Below are 25656 nucleotides of genomic sequence, written 5' to 3' on the forward strand. Positions count from 1 at the left end.
AAAAGCTCTGAAAACCTGTTTTTGCTTTGTCATTATGGGTTATTGTGTGTAGATTGCTGAGAAGAAAAAACATATTTAATCAATTTTAGAATAAGGCTGTAACGTAACAAATTGTGGAAAAAGTCAAGGGGTCTGAATACTTTCCGAATGCATAGAGCATCCACCGGACTGATACAGGTGCTGCAGAGTGTGTGTGTGTGTGTGACGGACACAGCAGACTCACCCCTCCTCCTGGCAAGCTGTTCTCCCTGCCACTCATGCTCTGCAGCACAGCCTTGTCCAGGCCCAGTTTGAGGCTGGCCCGGTCAAACATCTCCCGCTCGTAAGAGTTCCTGGTGATCAGACGGTACACCTTCACTGCCTTGTTCTGACCAATCCTATGGCAGCGAGCCTGGGCCTGGCAATAGAAAATAACTTGGTTATGACCAGCCCAATACATTTTATATTTGTCCAATAAAAATAACTTCAGGATCAAGATCGTTGCGCTGCTATAATAATATAATATATGCCATTTAGCAGACGCTTTTATCCAAAGCGACTTAGTCATGCATACATACATTTTACTATCCAAGCTGTGTCAATGAAAAAGTTAAACTATTATAATAGGATATAAAAGACACTTCTCAATTCAAGGACTTCCTGAATTGACTGAATTGAAATAGAAAGTGACCACACCTTTGTTGCTAATTGTATTACAGTGGAGGCTGAAGTCACTTTCAATGTCTGTGTGTGTCTTTACCTGCAGGTCGTTCTGTGGGTTCCAGTCTGAGTCAAAGATAATACAGGTGTCAGCAGCAGTCAAGTTGATGCCCAGACCTCCAGCCCGGGTACACAGCAGGAACACAAAGCGGTCCGAGTCTGGTTTGCTGAAACGGTCTATAGCTGCCTGACGCAGGTTACCTCTCACTCTGCCATCGATACGCTCATACAGGTACCTGAGGAACACAGGACCATGCAGGGTTGGAGTAGGATCTTCTAGTACACATAATTACACATGTTCTTGCGTCACATCCAAGTATCATGAAGGGCAACATTTACATACAGTACGACACTGAGTTTTACAGTAGCTGTTACAACACCAACCATCACACACTAAGAGGCCTCCAATTGCCACACAATATTTCCAGGAATTTGTTTTTGTCATCCACTTTCAAACAACATTCACTAGTTGTCTCCTTCTTTCCTCCATTCCTGTCTCTCTTTTCCCCTCTCTCTATTCTGCTCTCTCTTCCTCCTTTCATCCTTCCTCCCCCTCTCTCGGGCAGCCTCTTTCCCAGGAGCCCTGGCCTCGCCTCTGCCTTACCCCACATCCTACCCCTCATCTTCTTCACCTTACACACCTCACCTCTACAGTGACCCACTTCCCTCCACCGGCCCAGACTCCTCTCTCCCTCTGTCTGCCGTGGGAGTGCCCCGAGGGAGTCTGTGACCTGCCGCTGAACCCCGGCTAAGCCTAGCCTAGCCACTGAGCGGAGAGCGCCTCGCCTTGTGTGTTTACACTGATTTGGTTCGAAATTTGATTGCCAGAAAGAAGCATGGAGGGGAAAAGAACACAGGGCCAGGCAAGGGATAGTGAGAGACAAGAGAGGATAACAAGAGGGAGAAGAAGAGAGAGGACAGAAATATCCAGAGGGAGGGGAAAAGAGATAGAGAGACCACACAGACCAGGCCAGTTGCCTGCTTTCCTCAGCTTAGACGGGCTGCTGGGATAATGTCCTTTTCATTTAGCGTGCAAACAGGAAGATCATTAAGCCAGGAGATTAAGACCTTGAATGAAAGGGTCTTGGTACATTCTTCTGCTTCTGTTACACAGTCTTTATCATCTCCCTGCTCTGGGTAGCATTATGGAGTGATGAGCACTGGGGGCTTTAAAAGGCTCTTTCTCAGACAGTCACTGAAGAGAGAGGCTAATGCTTAGATATTCAACATTTCTCTTCAACTACATTCAATTTAATAAGGGAAAGTACTGGAGTGATTCAGCTTTTGCTGCACTGCAAACTGCTAGCTAGCTAACACCAGATAATAAACCATAAATACGTCACTTTGAAAATGGAGCTGAAAAATGGAAATGACAAAGTCTATTATTACCCTCTCAAGCATGATTCCTGTCTTTTTCCACATCAGCCTAGCTGAAAGATCTGAGGAGAGAGAACCTTGATTTCCAGGCTTCTATTGGAGTGGAGTACTTGGGAGCATAGTAATACAAGGCGAGAAGAGAGGCAGACAGTAGTACCTTCTCTGGATGAGGTAGTCCTCCAGGATATCCAGACAGCGGACCATCTGGGAGAAGATGAGGACCTTGTGTCCCCCGGCCTTCATCTTGGGCAGCAGCTTGTCTATGAGGACCAGTTTACCAGCCGACTGCACCATGGCCTGCAGGTGGAAATCAAAGGCAACAGGGCTGTACACCTCTCGGAAGTCCTCCAAGATCTTCTCCTCAGCACCTGGGAGAAATGGAAAGACAAAATAAAGTCAGTGATGGTATCAGTGTTTCTGCTACAATTGTACAAGCAGGGCGGGCCCCCGTCTAATGCTGTTGTCATGACTGTCCTGATCAGGTCAGGTTACAGGAGACCTCAACCCTACAGCTTATCTCTCAACCCCAACAGAGGAGGAAAGATCTAGGGGTCTGAAGATGTGGGGGTTTTATGACCCCCTCACGCCCCAAATGACTTTGTCCTGTTACTATGGAGAACCAGCCTCAGAACATTAAACATGAAATAAAGGGACTTTGGAACAATGGTTTCCGTCAGCCGATAGATGGTCATGACGATAGATGGAATATGAAAATGTATGTAATTTTTGTTTTGTTATTAATGGTTAATAGATTACGTTATTACGAAAACATTGTAACGTGAAGAGTTTTCCTAGTATATGTTTGATGTTTATACATTGTACGTTGTATGGAAAATATCCAAATCAAAGAGAATGTTTTGGGGAAGATGAAATGTGAAGTTAGTTGTCTAAAATTGGATTTGAGTAAAATCTAGACCTTGCCCTCTTAATTAACTTGGTACGCCCAGAGAATTGCCCTAAAGGCGGTTACGCCCAATTCTGACCCAAGGGTATAAAACCTGTGAGTAAAGAATTTCCAGAGAAGACTACGTGACCCAAGCTGCAGCCAAGGTCTAAAAAGTCAACGAACCCAGAACCCAAGTTTGAAGACAAATAAATATTTTTCTACCCAAGCTACGGATGAGTAGCTGTGTCTCAGCGGGTGAATTCAAGTCGGACCCCCTTAGCATCCAATCCCAGCGAATCGTGGTATCTAAAAGGTTTCATTCCTATGCTGTGAGCTCTGAGCTACAGAGCTGTCTGTCCTCAGAAGACCCCTTCCAGAGCAAGGATGAGGGAACAGACTCCTAAGCCAAAAGGACACTGACATCGTGAGGACGACCAGAAAGGCGCGCAGGAGAAGTGCATCATCGAGCAGCCTGAAAGGTCCACGCGGAGGATCCACAGATAACTTCCCCACGTAATTACATCATTATATTCTGACCCATAAGAGCGGCAGTTTGGGGCAAGGCTAGGGTTAGAATAAGCATAGCTGACAAATTCACCCAAATGTATATTTCTCTCGTGTACTTTCTCTTTTTCTCTCTCTTTGAAATCCCCATTTTGGGTAACACGCGCTATAGTGTGTTGGCCCGTTATACTAAGTTCTAATCAATAGCCTATAATGTGTTTTGTATATGTATATCTTTTATCATCATTTTAGCTTTTTAGTAAATAAATACTCAATTAAGATTGGTGTGGTAGGAACTCATTGGTGAGACCCGGGTCCGTGCAGATTCACGGACTATACGACGTTCAGAGCGAGATTGTAGAGGTAACTGGTTAATTAGCGGCTGTTGTAAAATCCATATTCTGATATTCTTTGAGTTAATTTGGGAAATAGAAACTCAATAAAAACTAATTTTCCCATGGTGCCCCAGGTTAATGAGTTAATCATTACTTGATTCAGTTAATCACGCATTTAGAAACTTTTAATCATTCGATAAACAGTCGTCACATTAACTAATACAATGTCACGACACAAGACTAAGGAGATGATTGTGGACTACAGGAAAAGGAGGACCAAGCACATCCACATTCTCATCGACGGGGCTGTAGTGGAGCAGGTTGAGAGCTTCAAGTTCCTTGGGGTCCACATCACCAACAAACTAGAATGGTCCAAACACACCAAAACAGTCGTGAAGAGGGCACGACAAAGCCTATTCCCCCTCAGGAAACTAAAAAGATTTAGACAGCTGCAACATTGAGAGCATCCTGACTGGTTGCATCACTGCCTGGTACGGCAATTGCTCGGCCTCCGACCGCAAGTCGCTACAGAGGGTAGTGCGTACGGCCCAGTACATCACTGGGGCTAAGCTGCCTGCCATTCAGGACCTCTACACCAGGCGGTGTCAGAGAAAGGCCCTAAAAATTGTCAAAGACCCCAGCCACCCCAGTCATAGACTGTTCTCTACTACTGCATTGCAAGCGGTACCAGAGTGCAAAGTCTAGGACAGTTTTTAACCCCAAACCATAAGACGACTCCTGAACAGGTAATCAAATGGCGACCCAGACTATTTGCACTGTGTGTGTGTCCCCAACCCCTCTTTTACGCTGCTGCTACTCTCTGTTTATCATATATGCATAGTCACTTTAACTATACATTCATGTACATACTACCTCAATTGGCCAGACCAACCAGTGCTCCCGCACATTGGCTAACCGGGCTATCTGAATTGTGTCCCGCCAACCACCACCCGCCATCACTGTCTTTTTACTGTTGTTTTTATTTCTATACTTACCTATTGTTCACCTAATACCTTTTTTGCACTATTGGTTAGAGCCTGTAAGTAAGCATTTCACTGTAAGGTTCGATATACCTGTTCGAATACCTGTTGTATTCAGTGCACGTGACAAATAACGTGATTTGATGAAGAAAGGTCCCATAATTACACTAATCTGTATGCAGGTGAAAGACATTATGAGAGTTAGGACTTCTATAATGCTTATCAAGTCTAACAACCCATTTTTTTGATTTGACATACTACAAACGAGTGGATATTATAAACTGGGTAGTTCCAGCCCTGAATGCTGATTGGCAGACATCCGTGGTATATCAGACCTTATAACACGGTATGTTTTTTTTTACTGTTCGAATTACGTTGGTAACCAGTTCACAGTCGCAATAGGGGACCTCGGGTTTGTGGTACATAGGCACGACCTTAGCCGTGGTATATTGGCCGTATACCACAAACCCCTGAGGTGCCTTATTGCTATTATAAACTGTTTACCAGTGTTTTTTTATTTTTATTTAACCTTTATTTAACTAGGCAAGTCAGTTAAGAACAAATTCTTACTTACAATGACGGCCTACACTGGTCAAACCCGGATGACGCTGGACCAATTGTGTTCTGCCCTATGGGACTCCCAATCACGGCCGGTTGTGATACAGCCTGTATCAGAACCAGGGTGTCTGTAGTGATGCCTCTAGCATTGAGACACAGTGTCTTAGACCGCTGTGCCACTCAGGAGCACATATTCCACACCCCCTTGTGACTTACTGCTTAATTAGAAATCCTTTCATATTTCCGTTTGGCAGTTTATCAACTCTAAACCTGATCCTTTAGTTGTCCTAGCCCTCACCAAAACTGAGAGAGAGAGAGAGACACAGACAGACAGACAGACAGACAGACAGACAGACAGACACAGACACACACAGACACAGACACAGACACAGACACACACACACAAACACACACACACAGGCCAAAAGTTCACTAGGCTGGCCTTGTATGAGCACTGTGATTAACCAGATTAACCAGAGCACAAGTACACCAGTGACATAAATATATTACAGCTATGGTAAGGAGGGCAGGGAAGAGGGAGAGCAATGGACCAACACAGCAGCTTTTGGATGTGGGATGAACGGAGGGAGATGTGAAGTTAGTCCATTATCTGTTCCAGAGCCTGAACCTCCTGGCCTGCTTTCTCTGTTCTGACACAGCTAGGAGAAAGATGGAGTGAGGAGGAGAGAGGGTGGGTGAGAGAAACAGACAGCGCCATAGGGAAAGATAGTGAGGAATGAGGACGTCTCTGACTCAGAGGTTTTCATTCTGCCCCGGGGCTGCTATAGAGCTCTTTACTAAAGGTATGGGCGGGAATTACCCAAATCAGCTTTCCCCACGCGGCATACACTGTCCTTCCATATATCAAGAGGCTACATACAGCGTTCCACAACCTAGATTGTAGCAATATCACTGTACCTTTAATGAGGTAGGGGTGGTTGCAACACTTCCTCAGCTCCATCATGGTGTTGACCAGGTTGGGGACGTTGGCCTGGCCGACTCCTTTAGACAGGAAGGAGAAGTTCTTCTCTAGGATGGCTCTGTAGTACTTCTTCTGGATGTTGGTCAGCTCCACCTGACCACATTATATAGAAACATTCAATTATATAGGACAATACACAGAAACCACATCAGTCAGCAAAACAAAAAAAAACAAATACTCAATCTCAAACACATTCATTCATTCATTCACACACACACACACACACACACACACACACACACACACACACACACACACACACACACACACACACACACACACACACACACACACACACACACACACACACACACACACACACAACGCACACACACAACGCACACACACAACGCACACACACACACCTCAATGATGGTTTCCTCCTTAGGAGCCAGCTTCTTCTCCACGTCCTCCTTGAGACGACGCAGCATCATGGGCTTCAGGATGGCCTGCAACTTCTGGACCTGAGAGAGACCGAGATATGCATGTTCATATATGGACACATGCATACGCACACATACACACAGACACAGTTTACAGTAATATGTGAAGCTTTTTGACCTGAGACACAGAGAGATGGATACAGAGAGATGGAAGATACAGGTTAACATGTGGAGAGTCTGGAATGGAAACGCACTCTTTCACGCACCCACACATGCACCCACCCACACACGCACCCACACACTCACCCACACACGCACCCACACACTCACCCACACACTCACCCACACATGCACCCACACATGCACCCACACACACACGCACTCACACACGCACCCACACCCACCCACACATGCACCCACACACACACGCACCCACACACTCACCCACACACACGCACCCACACATGCACCCACACACACACGCACCCACACACTCACCCACACACGCACCCACACCCACACATGCACCCACACACACGCACCCACACACTCACCCACACACCCACCCACACACGCACCCACACACGCACCCACACACACATGATTTTAACCAGAGGTGCTGAAGGATTAGCAGGATTAAGAGGGGTTGACCATGGGCCGGTATGATTGTCAAACCAGTACAATACACTGAGTGTACAAAACATTAGGAACACATTAGAAATCCTTATTTAACCTGTCTCCTCTCCTTCATGCAGACCTGCTTTCTATGACATAGACTGACCAGGTGAAACCTATGATCCCTTATTAAATACACTTCAATCAGTGTAGATGAAGGGGAGGAGACAGGTTAAAGAAGGATTTTTAAATCCTTGAGACAATTGAGACATTGTGAATGTGCCATTCAGAGAGTGAATGGGCAAGACAAAATATTTAAGTGCCTTTGAACGGGGTGTGGTAGTAGATGCCAGGAACACCCGTTTGAGTGTGTCAATAACTGAAACGCTGCTGGATTTTTCACCCTTAACAGACTGATGAAGTCCATGAGGTTGATAATAGGGGTTCTAAATAACTGTAATTACATTAGCATAATGCTACAGGGCCTTTAACATAACATAACTTACCAAAACAGCACTGTGTGTCTGTTTGTCTGTCTGTCTGTCTGTCTGTCTGTCTGTCTGTCTGTCTGTCTGCGTGTGCGTGTGCGTGTGTGAGAGCTCTATTCTCCTTCAGAGTCCCATCTGTACCAACAGGATCATTATCTCCACACACTGACACACTGTTCAAACACCAGGTGGGGTGAGTGGGGAAAACACACTCATGTCCCCTGACACCATATGAAAACAAATTAGCTTCTGTATTAATAATCATATTCATTATGATCAGTGGTGGTAAAGGACACACTCACAGACAGGCAAACAGGCAGAGACTAAACTATAACACACAGTATTTCTCACATACACACTTTGTTGATAGGAACCCAACAACATAATACTCACACACTCACACTGACAGCGACACACTTGATACGAACCCAACAACCACATGATAGAATCACACAGCCTCACCTGCTCCTCAGTCTTGAGGTCTCCAAACTCCAGCATGAAGGTATTCTCTGAGGGGAAGCTTTGAGGCTCAAGGAAGTGCAGCAGACTGAACAGCTCCTCTACCGTGTTCTGGAGGGGGGTCCCTGTCAGGAGAGCTTTGTGTTCCTGTAGAGAGAGGAGAGGGAAGAGAGAGATGTGAGTTAGAAACAATACAAGACACACAGCATAGGAACTCCAACCTACAAGCTGTGCCTCCACTGAACACAACTACAGAGAGAGGGGAGACCTCAGTCACAAACAATCTTAAGATCCAACCAGATTGGTGTACAGTGATGGTTACCATTAGGGCACATTTCACTGCTTCTCTCCACACACCAACAAGATACTGATTGGAGACACACTAGGCCTAGGATCTCAAATATTCAAGCTGTAATGGCTGCATTTCTGTCCTTTGCTCAGTTCTGCCCTACATTATGCTCAGTGACTTGGACATACCAGATTCATGAGCTTGAAGCCCTCTAGCAGCTTGCAGTTCTTGTTCTTGAGGCGATGAGCCTCGTCGATGATGACGCAGCGCCACTCGATGGCGTTGAGCTCTGGACACCCGCCCAGGATCATCTCAAAGGTGGTGATGAGGGCGTGGAACTTGTAGGCTCCCCGCACCACACGACCCTGGAGGGAAACCAGGGAGAAATGCACAGGGAGTCAATACAACTCTTCCATTCATTCAGCTCTTCTCATTCTCACTGATTGAATGTATAATTCCTTGTAAAGAAATGTCAGTGATTTCAATCATTTGAGAAGACAATATAAAGATGGTCCTTGAGAAATATACCATTCTCATATCTAGTGAGATTCCCTGTGATAACATGATCCCCTGTGTTTAAATGTTTACCTTTATTTAACTAGGCAAGTCAGTTAAGAACAAATTCTTATTTTCAATGACGGCCTAGGAACAGTGAGTTAACTGCCTGTTCAGGGGAAGAACGACAGATTTGTACCGTGTCAGCTCGGGGGTTTGAACTTGCAACCTTCCGATTACTAGTCCAACGCTCTAACCACTAGGCTACCTTGCCGCCCCTGTATTAAGGTGATTCCCTGTGTGTTAAGGGGTGAGCCGTGCTGTAAGAATAAGCTCTGTGGTATCACAGTCTTACAGTGAGACAGCCTGATGGCAGCTCCTCTTTCCACTCCTCCCTCTTCCGTTCTTTCCCCTTCCTCCTTGCATACTACGATCTCATTCCACATTACTCTGCCAACAACTGCAGGGCTACCGCCTGACATGTGCCACCCTTCAAACCCTTCTCATGTGCCTTTAAATTGTGTCCTGCTTTCAAGTTTCAAGCTTTAACATCACATGCACAAGTACAGTGAAAGGCCCAACAATGCAGTAATCAATAACAATGTAATAATAAAAATAACAAGGTAGAACAAAAACACACAAGATAAGAAATAAGAAGAACACGGTTCCAGTAGCATATTTACAATGTGAAGGGATACTGGATCATTAGGGGTAGATATGTATATGGGTAAGGTGACTAGGCATGCTGGAACATGACAGTCATGCTACTCAATCTCAGTATCTCTCTCTCATTATGTGGCCTGCAAGCTCTCCTTGGACAAATCTCATTGTCCGACTGAGTATCTCTGATTTCATGTCACTATTCCCTGATACACAATAGAACAAATACTGTCATTACTTTAATGGAACAGAGAGACACCTGAGATTCACTTCATCTTTCACAGCTAATGATGTGCATCACATTATCTCCTGTTCTTAGTCCCCATTATGAGATGCTGGCTGCCAGCGGGTTTCAAGGCCCTTTTGCTGTTGTTTTTGACAACCACCACCTCCCCTCATCAGAGAACAACTTTTGAAACGTCAAGGACCAACCTGTTGTTGACATTGTTGTTCATCTGTGGGTCCCTGATGTGGGTCCCTGACTATACATCTCGTATGGCTAGCCTGTGTTATTTATTTATGTTGTTGTTTACCTGTGTGTCTCTGGAGTACATCTCGTACTGCTGCAGCATCTGCCTGCTGACCATGGAGCCGTGGTAGACAATAACGTTGAGGTGGGTCCACGTTCTGAACTCCCTCTCCCAGTTGGCGATGGTGGAGAGGGGGGCGATGATGAGGAAGGGGCCCCTGATGCCCACACGCCAGATCTCCTCCAGAAACGTGATGGACTGGATGGTCTTCCCCAGACCCATCTCATCTGCCAGGATGCAGTTCCGTCTGTCAGGGAGGAAGAGAGGGAGAGAGAGGGGTGGGGGGCAGGGAGGGAGTAAGAAAGGAGTGAGAGGAAGCGAGAGGGGGGTTGGAGGAAGAAAGAGAGAGAGAGAGAGAGACATTAAAGTCCCAAAAAATGTATAGAGTAGTTGTGGTCCTGTCTGATATTGATATTAAGTGATGAGACTGGGCTGAACAGAATCCTTCCTCTAGTATTCAGGCAGAACATTAATCTGGTTGTCCAGAGGGTGCGGGTGTTACAGTGAATGTTGACATTAATTGCAAAGAGCAGATACTCCCACTTGCTTCCTATACTGTTTTCCTTCATCTTAAAGGCTCAGTGCAGTCAAAAACAGGATTTCCTATGTTTTATAAATTTTTCCACAATATGAGGATGGAATAATTACTCTGAAATGGTGAAAATGATGATAATGCCCTTTTAGTGTAAGAACTGATTGAAAGTACCAGCTGAAATTTCAGCCTGTTTTGGTGGGATGTTGTTTTGGCCTGCCTGGTGACATCACAGTAAATTAGTTGATAGACCAATAACAAAGAGAGTTCCAAACCTTTCTGCCAATAATAGTTCATTTTCAGATTTCCCCACTCAGACCCATCCCAGACAGTCCTAGCAAAATTCTTGCTTGAGAAATTGCTCTTTGCTAAGAAGCTATTTTTGTTTCTTTCTGACCGTTTTAAGGTACTTGATTGTTACCGAGAAATAATTTGATAAGAGATTTTTAAAAAGTGCTGCATTGGACCTTTAAGAACACAGCACTCTGAACACAGTCCCAGTAGCAACACTACAGCCTGGCTACAAACAGATGATTTGGGATGTGTTCCACACTCACTCGCTTTCTCCCTTGATCTGTCTCTCCATCTTTCTCTCTCCCTTGATCGGTCTCTCTATATCTCAATCTCCCTCTGTCGCTCTCCATCTTTCTCTCTCTGTCTTCCTCCTCTTCCCTTTCCCCAGCGGCAGCATAGCCTAGTGGTTATAGTGCTGGACTAGTAACTGAAAGGTTGCAAGATCAAATCCCCGAGCTGACAAGGTATAAATCTCTAGTTCTGCTCCTGAACAAGGCAGTTAACCCACTATTCCTAGACCATCATAGAAAATAAGAATTTGTTCTTAAGTGACATGCCTAGTTAAATAAAGGTCAAATAAAAATTTAAACAAAGAGGATGTTGATAGCAGAACAGTGAACAATCCACAAGCCTCAGAGGCACACAGGTTAATAATGTTAACTCAGCACGATCACAACACAGGGAAACCATTTATAATTTAACATCTACACTACCTCTGTGCAGTGACGAAGCCTCGAAAAAAAACAAGATAAGTGAATGAAAATGTCCTCATGGAAAACATTTTTAAGACTAAGACACAAATCAAAACAGACAACCAAAAAATCCTTAAGTCAATAAAAGCATCCTCTTTTCAAAGATACTGTAAAAAGCAAGACAGACAGACAACCTTTCGATCTTTTCATATAGCCTATGTGGCGGAGTGCATTGTTTTCCTGTACTGCATGTTTATGCCATTGTGTTCTTCCCTTTAAAAAATATTATTAACCACTAGGGATAGTATTTTCATACTGTTCCTGTACCATACCAGGGTATGTGGTATTACTGGCAGGCACAAAAAGGGTGCAATTTATTTCCAAATGTAAAATATATATATATATATATATATACATACATACAGTTGAAGTCGGAGGTTTACATATACCTTAGCCAAATACATTTCAACTCAGTTTTTCACAAATCCTGACATTTAATCCTACAAATATTCCCTTTCTTAGGTCAGTTAGGATCACCACTTGATTTTAAGAATGTGAAATGTCTGAATTTTGTCCGAATTTTGATTTACCCATGATGTCAAGCAAGGAGGCACTGAGTTTGAAGGTAGGCCTTGAAATACATCCACAGGTACACCTCCAATTGACTCAAATTATGTCAGTTAGCCTATCAGAAGCTTCTAAAGCAATGACATCATTTTCTGGAATTTTCCAAGCTGTTTAAAGGCACAGTCAACTTTGTGACCCACTGGAATTGTGATACAGTGAATTATAAGTGAAATAATCTGTCTGTAAACAACTGTTGGAAAAATTACTTGTCATGCACAAAGTAGATGTCCTAACCGACTTGCCAAAACTATAGTTTGTTAACAAGACATTTATAGAGTGGTTGAAAAACGAGTTTTAATGACTCCAACCTAAGTGTATGTTGATTTCCGACTTCAACTGTACCACGCTGAAAGTCACTGAGTTCTTCAGTACGGGCTATTCTACTGCCAATGTGTGCTCAATTTTATACACCTGTCAGCAACAGGTGTGGCTGAAATAGCCAAATCCACTAATTTGAAGGGGTGTCCACATAATTTTGGCCATGTAGTGTGCGTGCACATATATATATTTTACCTTTATTTAACTAGGCAAGTCAGTTAAGAACAAATTCTTATTTACAATGAAGGCCTAGGAACAGTGGGTTAACTGCCTTGTTCAGGGAAAGAATGACAGATGTTTACCGTGTCAACTCAGACCACTAGGCTACCTACAGCCGCTATAAATAAATAAATTATATATATATATTTTTTTTAAATGTATTTATTTTTATTATGCACAAAGAACATTCAAGCAGTAGGGATCTTGATCAAGGGGGTTGATTGTCTCTGCTGTAACCAATAGTTAACTAATAGTTATAAGCAGTGGCATAGCACGCACCCCTCTGAGCTTTAGGGTGCCCCAAAACCCCCAAAAAACAAATCAAAACTAAAATCATACTGTTGGAATTTCAAAATACCCCGGTGTATGGTATATACGACATACCATCCAAACCTATTAACCACATTCTTCACAGGTTTTGCATACTAAACCGTGCTAGAAGTCAGAAGGTTCTGAGCAAGTGTCTCCCTGTCTCGGTACAGACATGCTGTCAGCTCACTGCTTCACTGGCTTCTCTTCTGCACTACTTAGCAATCTGACAGTCCAGCCCTTGTCTCTCTGGCTGGATGCAGTATGCTACAACCACAGAGCTGAAACCTAGGATTTGAAGTCTGGAACAACCCTGTGTTTCTGACTGTCAGAATCTGTTCAGGGCAGTAGAACACTGTGTGTCTGCTTGTTTGCACATGCATACAGGTACAGTATGTGTGTGTGTGTGTGTGTGTGTGTGTGTGTAGCCTTAGGGGGGCCCTACTGACCTGTTGTACCAGTTGAAGAGGAGCCAGTTGACTCCCTCCAGCTGGTAGTCCCTGAGGACGTTACTGTTCCTGTACTCCCTCGACTGATCCCTCTTCTTCCACAGGCTGGCTGGGGGACGCTCCTGTGGGGTAGAGGATGAGAAGAGAGATGAGAAAGGAAAAGAAGAGAGAGGAAGAGAAGAGAAAGGAGGTTGAATAAAGGGGGCTTACCATCCTGCGGGAGTCTGGCCTTGCTGCCTGCAGCAGCTCAAACTCCTCTATTTTACTCTGGTCCACATCCCCCTTCAGTTCCCATGTACTGTCTTCATAGGGCAGAGAGCACCACTTCACCAGGTAGTACACCACCTGCTGGGGGAAGAGGGACGGAGAGAGGGGGAGGAGGGAGGGGGAAAGAGAGAGAGATGTTGTGAGTTAACACAAAAAAACTTCACCTTTTAGTAGCTACTAGTGTTGTCACTAGCATCCTGTTCGCCCAGTCCCCCGTTTTCTAAACCTCCTGCGCATTAGCTACGCAAAAACCTGTCACTGAAATTCACACTTTAACTCAATGCAACACATATTGAATTTAACTTCACACTGTTTAGTGTTTAATAGAATACTGCATAGCATGGCTGATTTCCTCATATTTGCAAAGGCCTACTACCTATGATTTGGCTGGAGGAATGGGGGGAAGGAACACACATGCATAATGATCTGCATGTCATTGTGTCAGTAAGGAGAAAACACTGCATGAAACCTTCTTTACTCTTCAGTTAAAATAGACACACACACTCTCCATCCCTTCCTCACACTCAATCTCCCTCCCTCTAGTAAAAACACACACACACACCACTCACTCTCTCCCACAAACACACACTGCTCTCAACTTTTAAAACGCTAGGCACCAAACAGAATTTAAGGAGCACCAGAAAGAAATAGATTTCTGAACCATTCAGGCTAGGAAGAAGTAGGACCATGGCGGTCAAGAAATTTCGTCAGCCGGTGATTGTCAAGCAAATAACTACCGGTCTCACGGTAATTGACCGTTAATTAACAGAAACACATTTAGCATCTCCTGGCTTCCACACATAGCCTACAAGCCACTAATGCACTAATACATTTGAACAAGTCTAATAAATCAATGTAATATATCCTACACCTTCACAATAAATCTATTATTTTTTTTAAACCGGTCTAAAAAACATGATATGAAGAAAGGGCAGTCTATTTCAGAAGAACAGAATAGCTCTGAGTTGTCCTTATGTTAGGTCCTGATCTTTCTATTCCATATGGCTGTGGGCTACACTAGTTCATTTAGAAGACAAGATTTTCTTAGAATTCCATGCCATTATTTTATAGTATGAAGAATACAATTGAACATAGCTGAATAAAATAGGAAGGATATTTTCTCTATTCTGTGTTGAGCAGTTAACAAAGAAACAGGTACTCCTTTATGCTTAATTTAGAGTTATTTATGTAACTTCAGTTGTGATACAAATGTTGGGCTATATGTTTAGATTTTTAATACATTCTAAGGCTGCATGATGCGAGTCTAATGATGATTTGAAAAAAGTCACATGAAAGGCATGAGCTCTGCTTTGTTTTTGCACAGGCTGTACACACTTCATCAGTCTCTCACTCAAGCAGTTGATAATGCCACAAATTTCCCGGCTGCATCTCTTTTGCGTTTCCGTAATGTCCCCTAAAAACATCCATGCCTTTTGCGGCCAGTGACCGTTGGGCACTTGGGCTGAATATAATAATCATAAATCCCTTCTCCCGGCTGCGTGCCGAAGCACCTCTCACACACATGGCTCTCCGTCACATGATCAGGTCTTTCTCACAGGCTACAAGTGAAGACAGACACATCGGGGACGCAACTGCGTGCGTCCTTATCCAATACCAAGGTGCATATTGAAGATATTGGAAGAACTGTCCACATTTACTTTTTGTCAGCCAACAAGATGAGTAGGACTAACGAACAGCAAACGCACTAGCCTATGTCAATCTACTATTCCCCATAGTACAAACGTTGACCTACTCTATTCTGTGCGAGAAAAAAATATTCCAAAACATAGTCTTGGACAGTTGTGGGATGTGATAGATCCCAAATTAATATAACCACTAGCATCAAAAAAACTGTTTTAAGCAATAAGCCTGACGCAACAGATGAGAATGTTTAGCTTAAAACATTGATAAACTATTAGGCTATTTCTTCACATTATAAGTGCAGCAATGTGCACACGGCAGTAGGCTATACAGTTGAAGTCGGAAGTTTACATACATCTTAGCCAAATACATTTAAACTCAGTTTTTCACAATTCCTGACATTTAATCTTATACAAATTCCCTGTCTTAGGTCAGTTAGGATCACCACTTTATTTTAAGAATGTGAAATGTCAGAATAATAGTAGAAAATTATTTATTTCAGCTTTTATTTCTTTCATCACATTCCCAGTGGGTCAGAAGTTTACATACACTCAATTAGTATTTGGTAGCATTGCCTTTAATTTTTTTACTTGGGTCTAACGTTTCGGGTAGCCTAATAATACCCACATAATTTTCCATCCTCATGATGCCATCTATTTTGTGAAGTTCACCAGTCCCTCCTGCAGCAAAGCACCCCCACAACATGATGCTGCCACAGCCGTGCTTCGCGGTTGGAATGGTGTCCTTCGGCTTGCAAGCCTCCCCCTTTTCCTCCAAACATAATGATGGTCTTTATGGCCAAACAGTTCTATTTTTGTTTTATCAGACCAGAGGACATTTCTCCAAAAAAGTACGATCTTTGTCCCCATGTGCAGTTGCAAACCGTAGTCTGGCTTTTTAATGGCGGTTTTGGAGCAGTGGCTTCTTCCTTGCTGAGCGGCCTTTCAGGTTATGTCGATATAGGACTCGTTTTACTGTGGCTATAGATACTGTTGTATCTTCACACGGTCCTTTGTTGTGGTCTGGGATTGATTTGCACTTTTCGCACTAAAGTACGTTCGTCTCTAGGAGACAGAACACATCTCCTACCTGAGCGGTATTATGGCTGCGTGGTGTCCCATGGTGTTTATAGTTGCGTACTATTGTTTGTACAGATGAACGTGGTACCTTCAGGCGTTTGGAAATTGCTCCCAAGGATGAACCAGACTTGTGGAGGTTTACAATTATTTTTCTGAGGTCTTGGCTGATTTATTTTGATTTTCCCATGATGTCAAGCAAAGAGGCACTGAGTTTGAAGGTAGGCCTTGAAAAACACCTCCAATTGACTCAAATTATGTAAATTTGCCTATCAGAAGCTTCTAAAGCCATGACATCATTTTCTGGAATTTTCCAAGCTGTTTAAAGGCACAGTCAACTTTGTGTATGTAAACTTCTGACCCACTGGAATTGTGATACAGTGAATTATAAGTGAAATAATCTGTCTGTAAACAATTGTTGGGAAAATTACTTGTGTCATGCACAAAGTAGATGTCCTAACCGACTTGCCAAAACTATAGTTTGTTAACAAGACATTTGTGGAGTGGTTGAAAAACGAGTTTTATTAACTCCAACCTTCCGACTTCAACTGTAAGTGTGAATGTTCCATTAGCAGGGAAACACCACTCTCAAAAGTAACCCACATGTGATTATGCATGTATTGTTTTTATTATAAAGGTGCATTTTTATGGTGAAAATGATCTTCCCCAAACTTGATCTTGATGTATGTCATTTAGGCTCTACACCCATTGTAAAGTGGATGAATGTGCTTCATTTTGAGAAGTTACTTTGGCCACTTTAGTTATGATACAAATGTTATCAAAACATATAGGTCTATGGGCTAGGCTATATGCGGTGTGTGAATATGATTTGAAAAAGTCTTTAAAAAATGATGGGCTGTTTGCCTGAAGCTGGGTATCATTCACAAGTGATATCATTCACAAGTGATAGGCTAATATTGTCACCCATCAGACTATTCTTGATTTAATCTTGTCTTTACATACACTAAGTAATATATGTGTGACATTTGTATTGATTTAGAATGGACCATTATCATGCACCTGTCTCGAAACTGGCAGGGGGAAAAATACACGTCACCTATGCACTTAAATAGCGAATGGAGGACACTTTTCCCGTGGTTCATTTTCATGCCAGCCAGGTAGGCCATACTACTGTTGTAAAGAGAAGCAATGTACTTAATATTAGGAGTTGAAAAATAATATAGTAGGCCTAGCCTATAGAAAGCTGATGGGATCTTCCTCTTTTCAGGAGAAGCCATCACTCTATTTTCTCACGCAATTGCATAGCCTATTGAAATGTTGCACAACGAGTTCATATGAAGTGTCTAATTAGATTTTCAACTACATTTGCATTGATGTCAGAGTTATTAGAGGGACAATAGAGTAAGCAAGTTTGGTAGGCTACTATCAGAGCTGGCTTTTTCATGGTATCAGAGCTTAAGTATCAGAGCTTGGAGAACTCTAATTTCCGCAACTAAACGGTCATGTGGAATTTTACTGTCGTCATGTCTCGTGACCTTAGGTGTGGCGGTAATATGGTTACCCTAGGGACAAGCATTTTCTTTGCTGTAAAGTTGTAAGCATGCCTGTCGCGAAGCGCTGCTCTATTTACCCTCTCTTGACACTCAGAGGCTACACGACAGTGAACTTGCAAAGTCAGATCAAACTGGCCTGTGCTCTTGGTTATAACAGGTGATGGAATTATATAATGTACAAACTTTGCTGCTTGCTCTGCGTGCTGCTCCAATGTAACAAACGTAACAACAGAGGTCTCATCAGGGTCGACATCACGAGCTGATATGGAGGAATAAATTAACATGAATAGGGGCCGGAGAGAAGCAGGTCAGTGGGGGCTGGTAGGGGGTGAGGCTGGCTGATTACAGCTGACGCATGATATGTTGATGAAAGTTAAGTGGATATTATTGGACCTGCTCATACAACAGACTAGATGCTTAAATTCAACTGGCACCAGCCCGTTCTTTAGATCAAACGGTACTATGGTATTCTAAAATGCTGGTATCATAAGTATCATGAGGTTTTGGTACAGTGGTATTGCCGTGGTGCTACTGTGGTGTTACCGTGGTACTGGTACACCGAGCAACACTAGTAGCTACACCCACAGCTAAAGTAACAGAGACAACAACCATAATACACATGTATGGAATGACCCCATTCTTTACAATAGTATCTTCTACAAATGAGAAGATGAGACACACTCAAGGACATACACACACACACACACAATGTTCAGACATACACATTCATTCCCTCTCTCTTTCTAACAAAAGGCAGTCTAATCATCTCTCCGTTGGAGGTCATTTGTTGTGAATGAAAGAGGCACCCCTCCTGCCCCCCCACCGCTCGTACCTCTCCTGTGTCCTTGTCTTCACAATAGGACACCTCCAGTACTCTGTCTACCTCCACATAATCAGGGTTAAAGGGATCCTCCTCCATCTAAAACACACAGGAAGACATAGTCAGGGTTAAAGGGATCCTCCTCCATCTAAAACACACAGGAAGACATAGTCAGGGTTAAAGGGATCCTCCTCCATCTAAAACACACAGGAAGACATAATCAGGGTTAAAGGGATCCTCCTCCATCTAAAACACACAGGAAGACATAGTCAGGGTTAAAGGGATCCTCCTCCATCTAAAACACACAGGAAGACATAGTCAGGGTTAAAGGGATCCTCCTCCATCTAAAACACACAGGAAGACATAGTCAGGGTTAAAGGGATCCTCCTCCATCTAAAACACACAGGAAGACATAGTCAGGGTTAAAGGGATCCTCCTCCATCTAAAACACACAGGAAGACATAGTCAGGGTTAAAGGGATCGTCCTCCATCTAAAACACACAGGAAGACATAGTCAGGGTTAAAGGGATCGTCCTCCATCTAAAACACACAGGAAGACATAGTCAGGGTTAAAGGGATCCTCCTCCATCTAAAACACACAGGAAGACATAGTCAGGGTTAAAGGGATCCTCCTCCATCTAAAACACACAGGAAGACATTGTCAGGGTTAAAGGGATCCTCCTCCATCTAAAACACACAGGAAGACATAGTCAGGGTTAAAGGGATCCTCCTCCATCTAAAACACACAGGAAGACGTAATCAGGGTTAAAGGGATCGTCCATCTAAAACACACAGGAAGACATAGTCAGGGTTAAAGGGATCCTCCTCCATCTAAAACACACAGGAAGACATAGTCAGGGTTAAAGGGATCCTCCTCCATCTAAAACACACAGGAAGACATAGTCAGGGTTAAAGGGATCCTCCTCCATCTAAAACACACAGGAAGACATAATCAGGGTTAAAGGGATCCTCCTCCATCTAAAACACACAGGAAGACATAGTCAGGGTTAAAGGGATCATCCTCCATCTAAAACACACAGGAAGACATAGTCAGGGTAAAAGGGATCCTCCTCCATCTAAAACACACAGGAAGACATAGTCAGGGTTAAAGGGATCCTCCTCCATCTAAAACACACAGGAAGACATTATCAGGGTTAAAGGGATCCTCCTCCATCTAAAACACACAGGAAGACATAGTAAACTGCCTTCATGCCAGCTGGAGTCTAGGGGGGAAAAACACTGTATGACTGTATGGATGGGTGGGATGAACATATCAAGGCCTAAAGCACACTACAGAGATGCATGCAAACACGCCTGTGCTAAACAGGCAAACACACACACACACACACTGACACGCACACACACACACACACACACACACAGGTGTGAAAGGGTCTTACATCTGCAAAGAAGTGGGCTCTCTGTGCCTGTTTAATCTTGAAACGTTTGATCTTCTGCTGAATCCTCTTGTCTTTCTCCAGCTGCTGCTCTACGGCCCACTCACAGTGGAGGTAGGAGCTGAGAGAGACCGAGGGACAACACACAGAGTCAGGAACGCACGAGAACACACAAGTATAGTACAAACTTCAAATAAAACTTGAATGTCTTTTATGACGTCGTACATCTTTCAAATGGATATAAGTTTACTTTATGTTTAAATGTTCCATTTGTGTGCCATTTTGTACATTTTACATTTGTATAGGATTTACAATCTACTACACACCAAATTAGTCTTCATTTCAGACTGGCCTGGATTTTGTTCTACTGAAACTACAATGAGGTCACATGTGAGTTCAGTCAAAGGCATCTCAAAGTGGTAGTGCAAGAACTAGTAATGACAAGCTGTGTCTTACATCGCTCTGTTTAACATACTGTATTTGGCTTTTTCGGTTGAATACAAACATTTAAAAATGTGAATGCAATTATCTTAGCTGGAATGAAAAAGAATGCCTTACTAGTTTTTGTATTTTACAAAGAACTCCTCCACTTCTACGATAACTCCTGGAGCGACCTAGAAGAGGAACCAATATTATAGAACAGAATACAGACTAAAAGCTCTTCATACACTGAGTATATAAAACATTAAGAACACCTGCTCTTTCCATGACATAGACTGACCAGGTGAATCCAGGTGAAAGCTATGATCTATTATTGATGTCACCTGTTAAATCCACTCCAATCAGTGTAGATGAAGGGGAGGAGACAGGTTTAAACAAGGATTTTTAAGCCTTGAGACAATTGAGACATGGATTGTGTATGTGTGCCATTCAGAGAGTGAATGTGCAAGACAAAATATTTTATTTCCTTTGAACGGGGTGTGGTAATACGTGCCAGGCGCACCGGTTTGTGCCAAGAACTGCAACGCTGCAGGACTTTTCACGCTCAACAGCCAACTGTGGGAAGTATTGGAGTCAACATGGGCCAGCATCCCTGTGGAACGCTTTTGACACCTTGTATAGTCCATACCCCGATGAAATGAAGCTGTTCTGAGGGCAAAAGGGGGGTGCAATATTAGGAAGATGTTCTTAATGTTTTGTACACTCAGTGTATAGTGGAAAAGACAGAGGGCTAAATTCAATCAAACCCGCATTGCGGAAGGTAAGTACAGTCGTGGCCAAAAGTTTAGAGAATGACACAAATATTAATTTCCACCAAGTTTTCTGCTTCAGTGTCTTTATATATTTTTGTCAGATGTTACTATGGAATACTGAAGTATAATTACAAGCATTTCATAAGTGTCAAAGGCTTTTATTGACAATTACATGAAGTTGATGCAAAGAGTCAATATTTGCAGTGTTGACCCTTCTTTTTCAAGACCTTTGAAATCTGCCCTGGCATGCTGTCAATTAACTTCTGGGCCACATCCATTCTTGCATAATCAATGCTTGAAGTTTATCAGAACTTGTGGGGTTTTGTTTGTCCACCCACCTCTTGAGGATTGACCACAAGTTCTCAATGGGATTAAGGTCTGGGGAGTTTCCTGGCCATGGACCCAAAATATCGATGTTTTGTTCCCCGAGCCACTTAGTTATCACTTTTGCCTTATGACAAGGTGTTCCATCATGCTGGAAAAGGTATTGTTCGTTACCAAACTGTTCCTGAATGGTTGGGTGTAGATGCTCTCGGAGGATGTGTTGGTACCATTCTTTATTCATGGCTGTGTTCTTAGGCAAAATTGTGAGTGAGCCCACTCCCTTGGCTGAGAAGCAACCTCACAAATGAATGGTCTCAGAATGATTTACTGTTGGTAGCGCTCACCTTGTCTTCTCCGGACAAGCTTTTTTCCGGATGTCCCAAACAATCGGAAAGGGGATTCATCAGAGAAAATGACTTTACCCCAGTCCTCAGCAGTCCAATCCCTGTACCTTTTGCAGAATATCTGTCTGTCCCTGATGTTTTTCCTGGAGAGAAGTGGCTTCTTTGCTGCCCTTCTTGACACCAGGCCATCCTCCAAAAGTATTCGCCTCACTGTGCGTGCAGATGCACTTACACCTGCCTGCTGCCATTCCTGAGCAAGCTCTGTACTGGTGGTGCCCCGATACCTCAGCTGAATCAACTTTAGAAGACATTCCTGGAGCTTGCTGGACTTTCTTGGGAACCCTGAAGCCATCTTCACAACAATTGAACCGCTCTCCTTGAAGTTCTTGATGATCCGATAAATGGTTGATTTAGGTGCAATCTTACTGGCAGCAATATCCTTGCCTGTGAAGCCCTTTTTGTGCAAAGCAATGATGACTGCACGCGTTTCCTTGCAGGTAACCATGGTTGACAGAGGAAAAACAATGATTCCAAGCACCACCCTCCTTTTGAAGCTTCCAGTCTGTTATTCAAACTCAATCAGCATGACAGAGTGATCTCCAGCCTTGTCCTCGTCAACACTCACACCTGTGTTAATGAGAGAATCACTGACATGATGTCAGCTGGTCCTTTTGTGGCAGGGCTGAAATGCAGCGCACTTTTTTGGGGGGGGATTCAGTTCAGTTGCACGGCAGAGGGACTGTGCAATTAATCATCTGATCTGATTCACTCTTCCTAACATTCTGGAGTATATGCAAATTGCCATCATACAAACTGAGGCAGCAGACTTTGTGAAAATGTATTTTTGTGTCATTCTCAAAACTTTTGGCCATGACTGTAGATGTACTACTGCAAACTAAAATACTATAGTACTACAAAGAGTGGTATGAGTGAGTGTGGCATTAAAGATAATGATTGTAATCCTACCTCGTTCTTGACTATTCGAGATGACATGATCTTGTCAACAACCGCAGCATCCTCCTCACTGGGGTTTTCCTGCAGCATTGACAAGATGGAAACAAACCACTTTAACAGTTCCATGTACAACCTTCATACTCCACACACCAGTTGCATGTATGTTCAATGTATATCAGAATGAAGTATGGCCTTGAGATGCATTGTACTCTTATAACACACATATTAGACTAGATAGGGCAATGCTAGAGCAATGAAGAATGTAATTTGAGATTTATTGGTACTGTAGAAGCTATCAGTCCTACAGTGTTTCCCAACTTCAGTCCCCCAGTACCCCCAACAGTACACATTGCTGTTGTGGCCCCAGACAAACTCACCTGACTCCACTCATTGGGGCTACAGCAAAAATGTGTACTGTTGGGGGCACTGGAGGACTGGAGTTGGAAACAACTGGTCTAGAACAACTGAATGTTATTGAGAGTTATTGATTGCTGCCTGGGCCAGGCCAGTATCTCCTCACCACAAACAGCTGCTGTGCTGGCTCTTTGCGTGCTGCAGCAGTGCTGGTCTTCTTGGTTTTAACCATGACCTTCACCTCCTCATCAGACACCCTGGCCTCTCCCTCCTCTGCATACTTCTTCCTCTTCACCTGGCGGTTCGACCGACGCGTCTACGGGGGGGTAAGGGAAAGACGTTTAGTTTTACGGAGGTTCTGTATTGTACAAATCAGCACAGCCAAAATATCAGTATAACTATTTTCCTATGTTTTACTGGGTTAATATGTAGGCAGCCATCGAAGGCAGTCCTGTCTATTCTCAATAGTGTGTGTGCATGTGTCTGTGTGTTGTATACACTCCGCAGCAATAGGTGTGGCATTGAAGTGTGCTTAGTGTTTATTATTAGGAAAACACATCAGAGACCCTGCTAATGACAGCCACAGTTTAATGAGATACTAAATACCATTCAGTTGAAACTAATAACGTGTCTGTGTCTGTGGCTGCCTCCCAGGCTGAGTGGACCCTCCTTCCCTGCCTGTCAGGTTACCTCCCAGGCTGAGGGGTCCCCTGTGGTGATGATGCTGTAGCTGTTCTCAGAGCTGTCTGTCTACATACTCCATCACTTATAGTGCAACAGACAGGAATGGAGAATCATTCTAAATGACATCTTCAGACGGCTCTGATTAAGACTTGGTGGGGGGGATAATGAGGATAATTATACCCACACATGGGCAGGGGGGGGTAATCCCCAGTCGCTCCATACTATGACACAGCCAGGGGGAGAGGGGAGTTAGGGGAGAGAGGCCTACCCCTACATAATCCTCAACTCTACCAACAACAACAGTAAATTACACTGGAGCTATTTGTTCTTGAGTTGGTTAGGTCCTGAACCACCCGGTGTACTTTGACTCCATACCACAGCTGTGACTTCTGTATTTCACTCAGCATCAGCATGGCCAACAAGAGAGCCCAAGGACAGGGACTCTCCATGGCTTTAACTATCACAACAACACTGTCATAAGAACCAGTCTATATGACATGAATCTTTAAACATAAAGGCCTGCGTTCTGCAGACTGAGGAAATGCATACTGTAGCCTTGGAGACACGGGGAGGGACTCCATGCCTTTAATAATCACAATAACACCGTCATAAGAGTTCTGCAGCCATAAAGAGCCTGCATACTGTAGCCTTGGAGACACGGGGAGGGACTCCATGCCTTTAATAATCACAATAACACCGTCATAAGAGTTCTGCAGCCATAAAGAGCCTGCATACTGTAGCCTTGGAGACACGGGGAGGGACTCCATGCCTTTAATAATCACAATAACACCGTCATAAGAGTTCTGCAGCCATAAAGAGCCTGCATACTGTAGCCTTGGAGACACGGGGAGGGACTCCATGCCTTTAATAATCACAATAACACCGTCATAAGGCTTTTGCGTGCTGCAGCTTGGAGACTGGGGGAGGGACTCACCGAGTCATCGTCTTTAAAGGATCTTCGAGGCGGAAACTCTTCATCAGACCCCTCCTCTGAAGACTCTGTCTCCCTCTTCTTCTTCATCCCTCCAAATTTAATGACGATTTTCCTGAAATAAAGATAACAGGACAAACATTAAGGATCAACGTCTATTAAACGAGAGACAAAATAGGAAAACTGGACTCTATGTTCTCCTCTTTCCCTCTGCTATGTTTCATGGAAACTGTCTCTGAATAATTGATGAAGGATAATATAAAGATTGTCCTTGTTGTGCTAAATAAATGACCTCAGGAGTGTGTGTGCTGCCGTGTGGTGTGGTGCAGTATATATCGTGTGGTGTGGTGCAGTATATGCCGTGTGGTGTGGTGTGGTGTGGTGCAGTATATGCCGTGTTCCTCACTGCATCTTTTAAAGGCAAAAAGGAATTATTACACAAAGAATTATAATTAAGAAAGAATAGTTATTTTGTTT

The 25656-nt window shown here is 43.5% G+C and overlaps 1 protein-coding gene across 7 annotated transcripts in view; it reads right to left on the minus strand.

The window, feature by feature from the left end:
* LOC139384492 (chromodomain-helicase-DNA-binding protein 9-like) overlaps positions 1-25656 on the minus strand; it is a 131278-nt gene that overhangs the window by 30374 nt on the left and 75248 nt on the right. For all 7 annotated transcript variants that reach the window (XM_071129287.1, XM_071129289.1, XM_071129288.1 and 4 more), the window contains 16 exons: positions 25183-25294; positions 23731-23880; positions 23223-23291; positions 20954-21009; positions 20399-20516; positions 19011-19097; positions 13891-14025; positions 13681-13802; positions 10244-10487; positions 8744-8920; positions 8270-8413; positions 6687-6785; positions 6258-6414; positions 2234-2444; positions 740-935; positions 224-397 (listed from right to left, as the gene is read on the minus strand). In XM_071129287.1, the coding sequence (XP_070985388.1) occupies positions 224-397; positions 740-935; positions 2234-2444; positions 6258-6414; positions 6687-6785; positions 8270-8413; positions 8744-8920; positions 10244-10487; positions 13681-13802; positions 13891-14025; positions 19011-19097; positions 20399-20516; positions 20954-21009; positions 23223-23291; positions 23731-23880; positions 25183-25294 (2251 nt within the window). The remainder of the gene's footprint in view (positions 1-223; positions 398-739; positions 936-2233; positions 2445-6257; positions 6415-6686; positions 6786-8269; positions 8414-8743; positions 8921-10243; positions 10488-13680; positions 13803-13890; positions 14026-19010; positions 19098-20398; positions 20517-20953; positions 21010-23222; positions 23292-23730; positions 23881-25182; positions 25295-25656) is intronic.

Source organism: Oncorhynchus clarkii, chromosome 26, assembly GCF_045791955.1.
Source record: "Oncorhynchus clarkii lewisi isolate Uvic-CL-2024 chromosome 26, UVic_Ocla_1.0, whole genome shotgun sequence".
Lineage (NCBI taxonomy): Eukaryota > Metazoa > Chordata > Actinopteri > Salmoniformes > Salmonidae > Oncorhynchus > Oncorhynchus clarkii.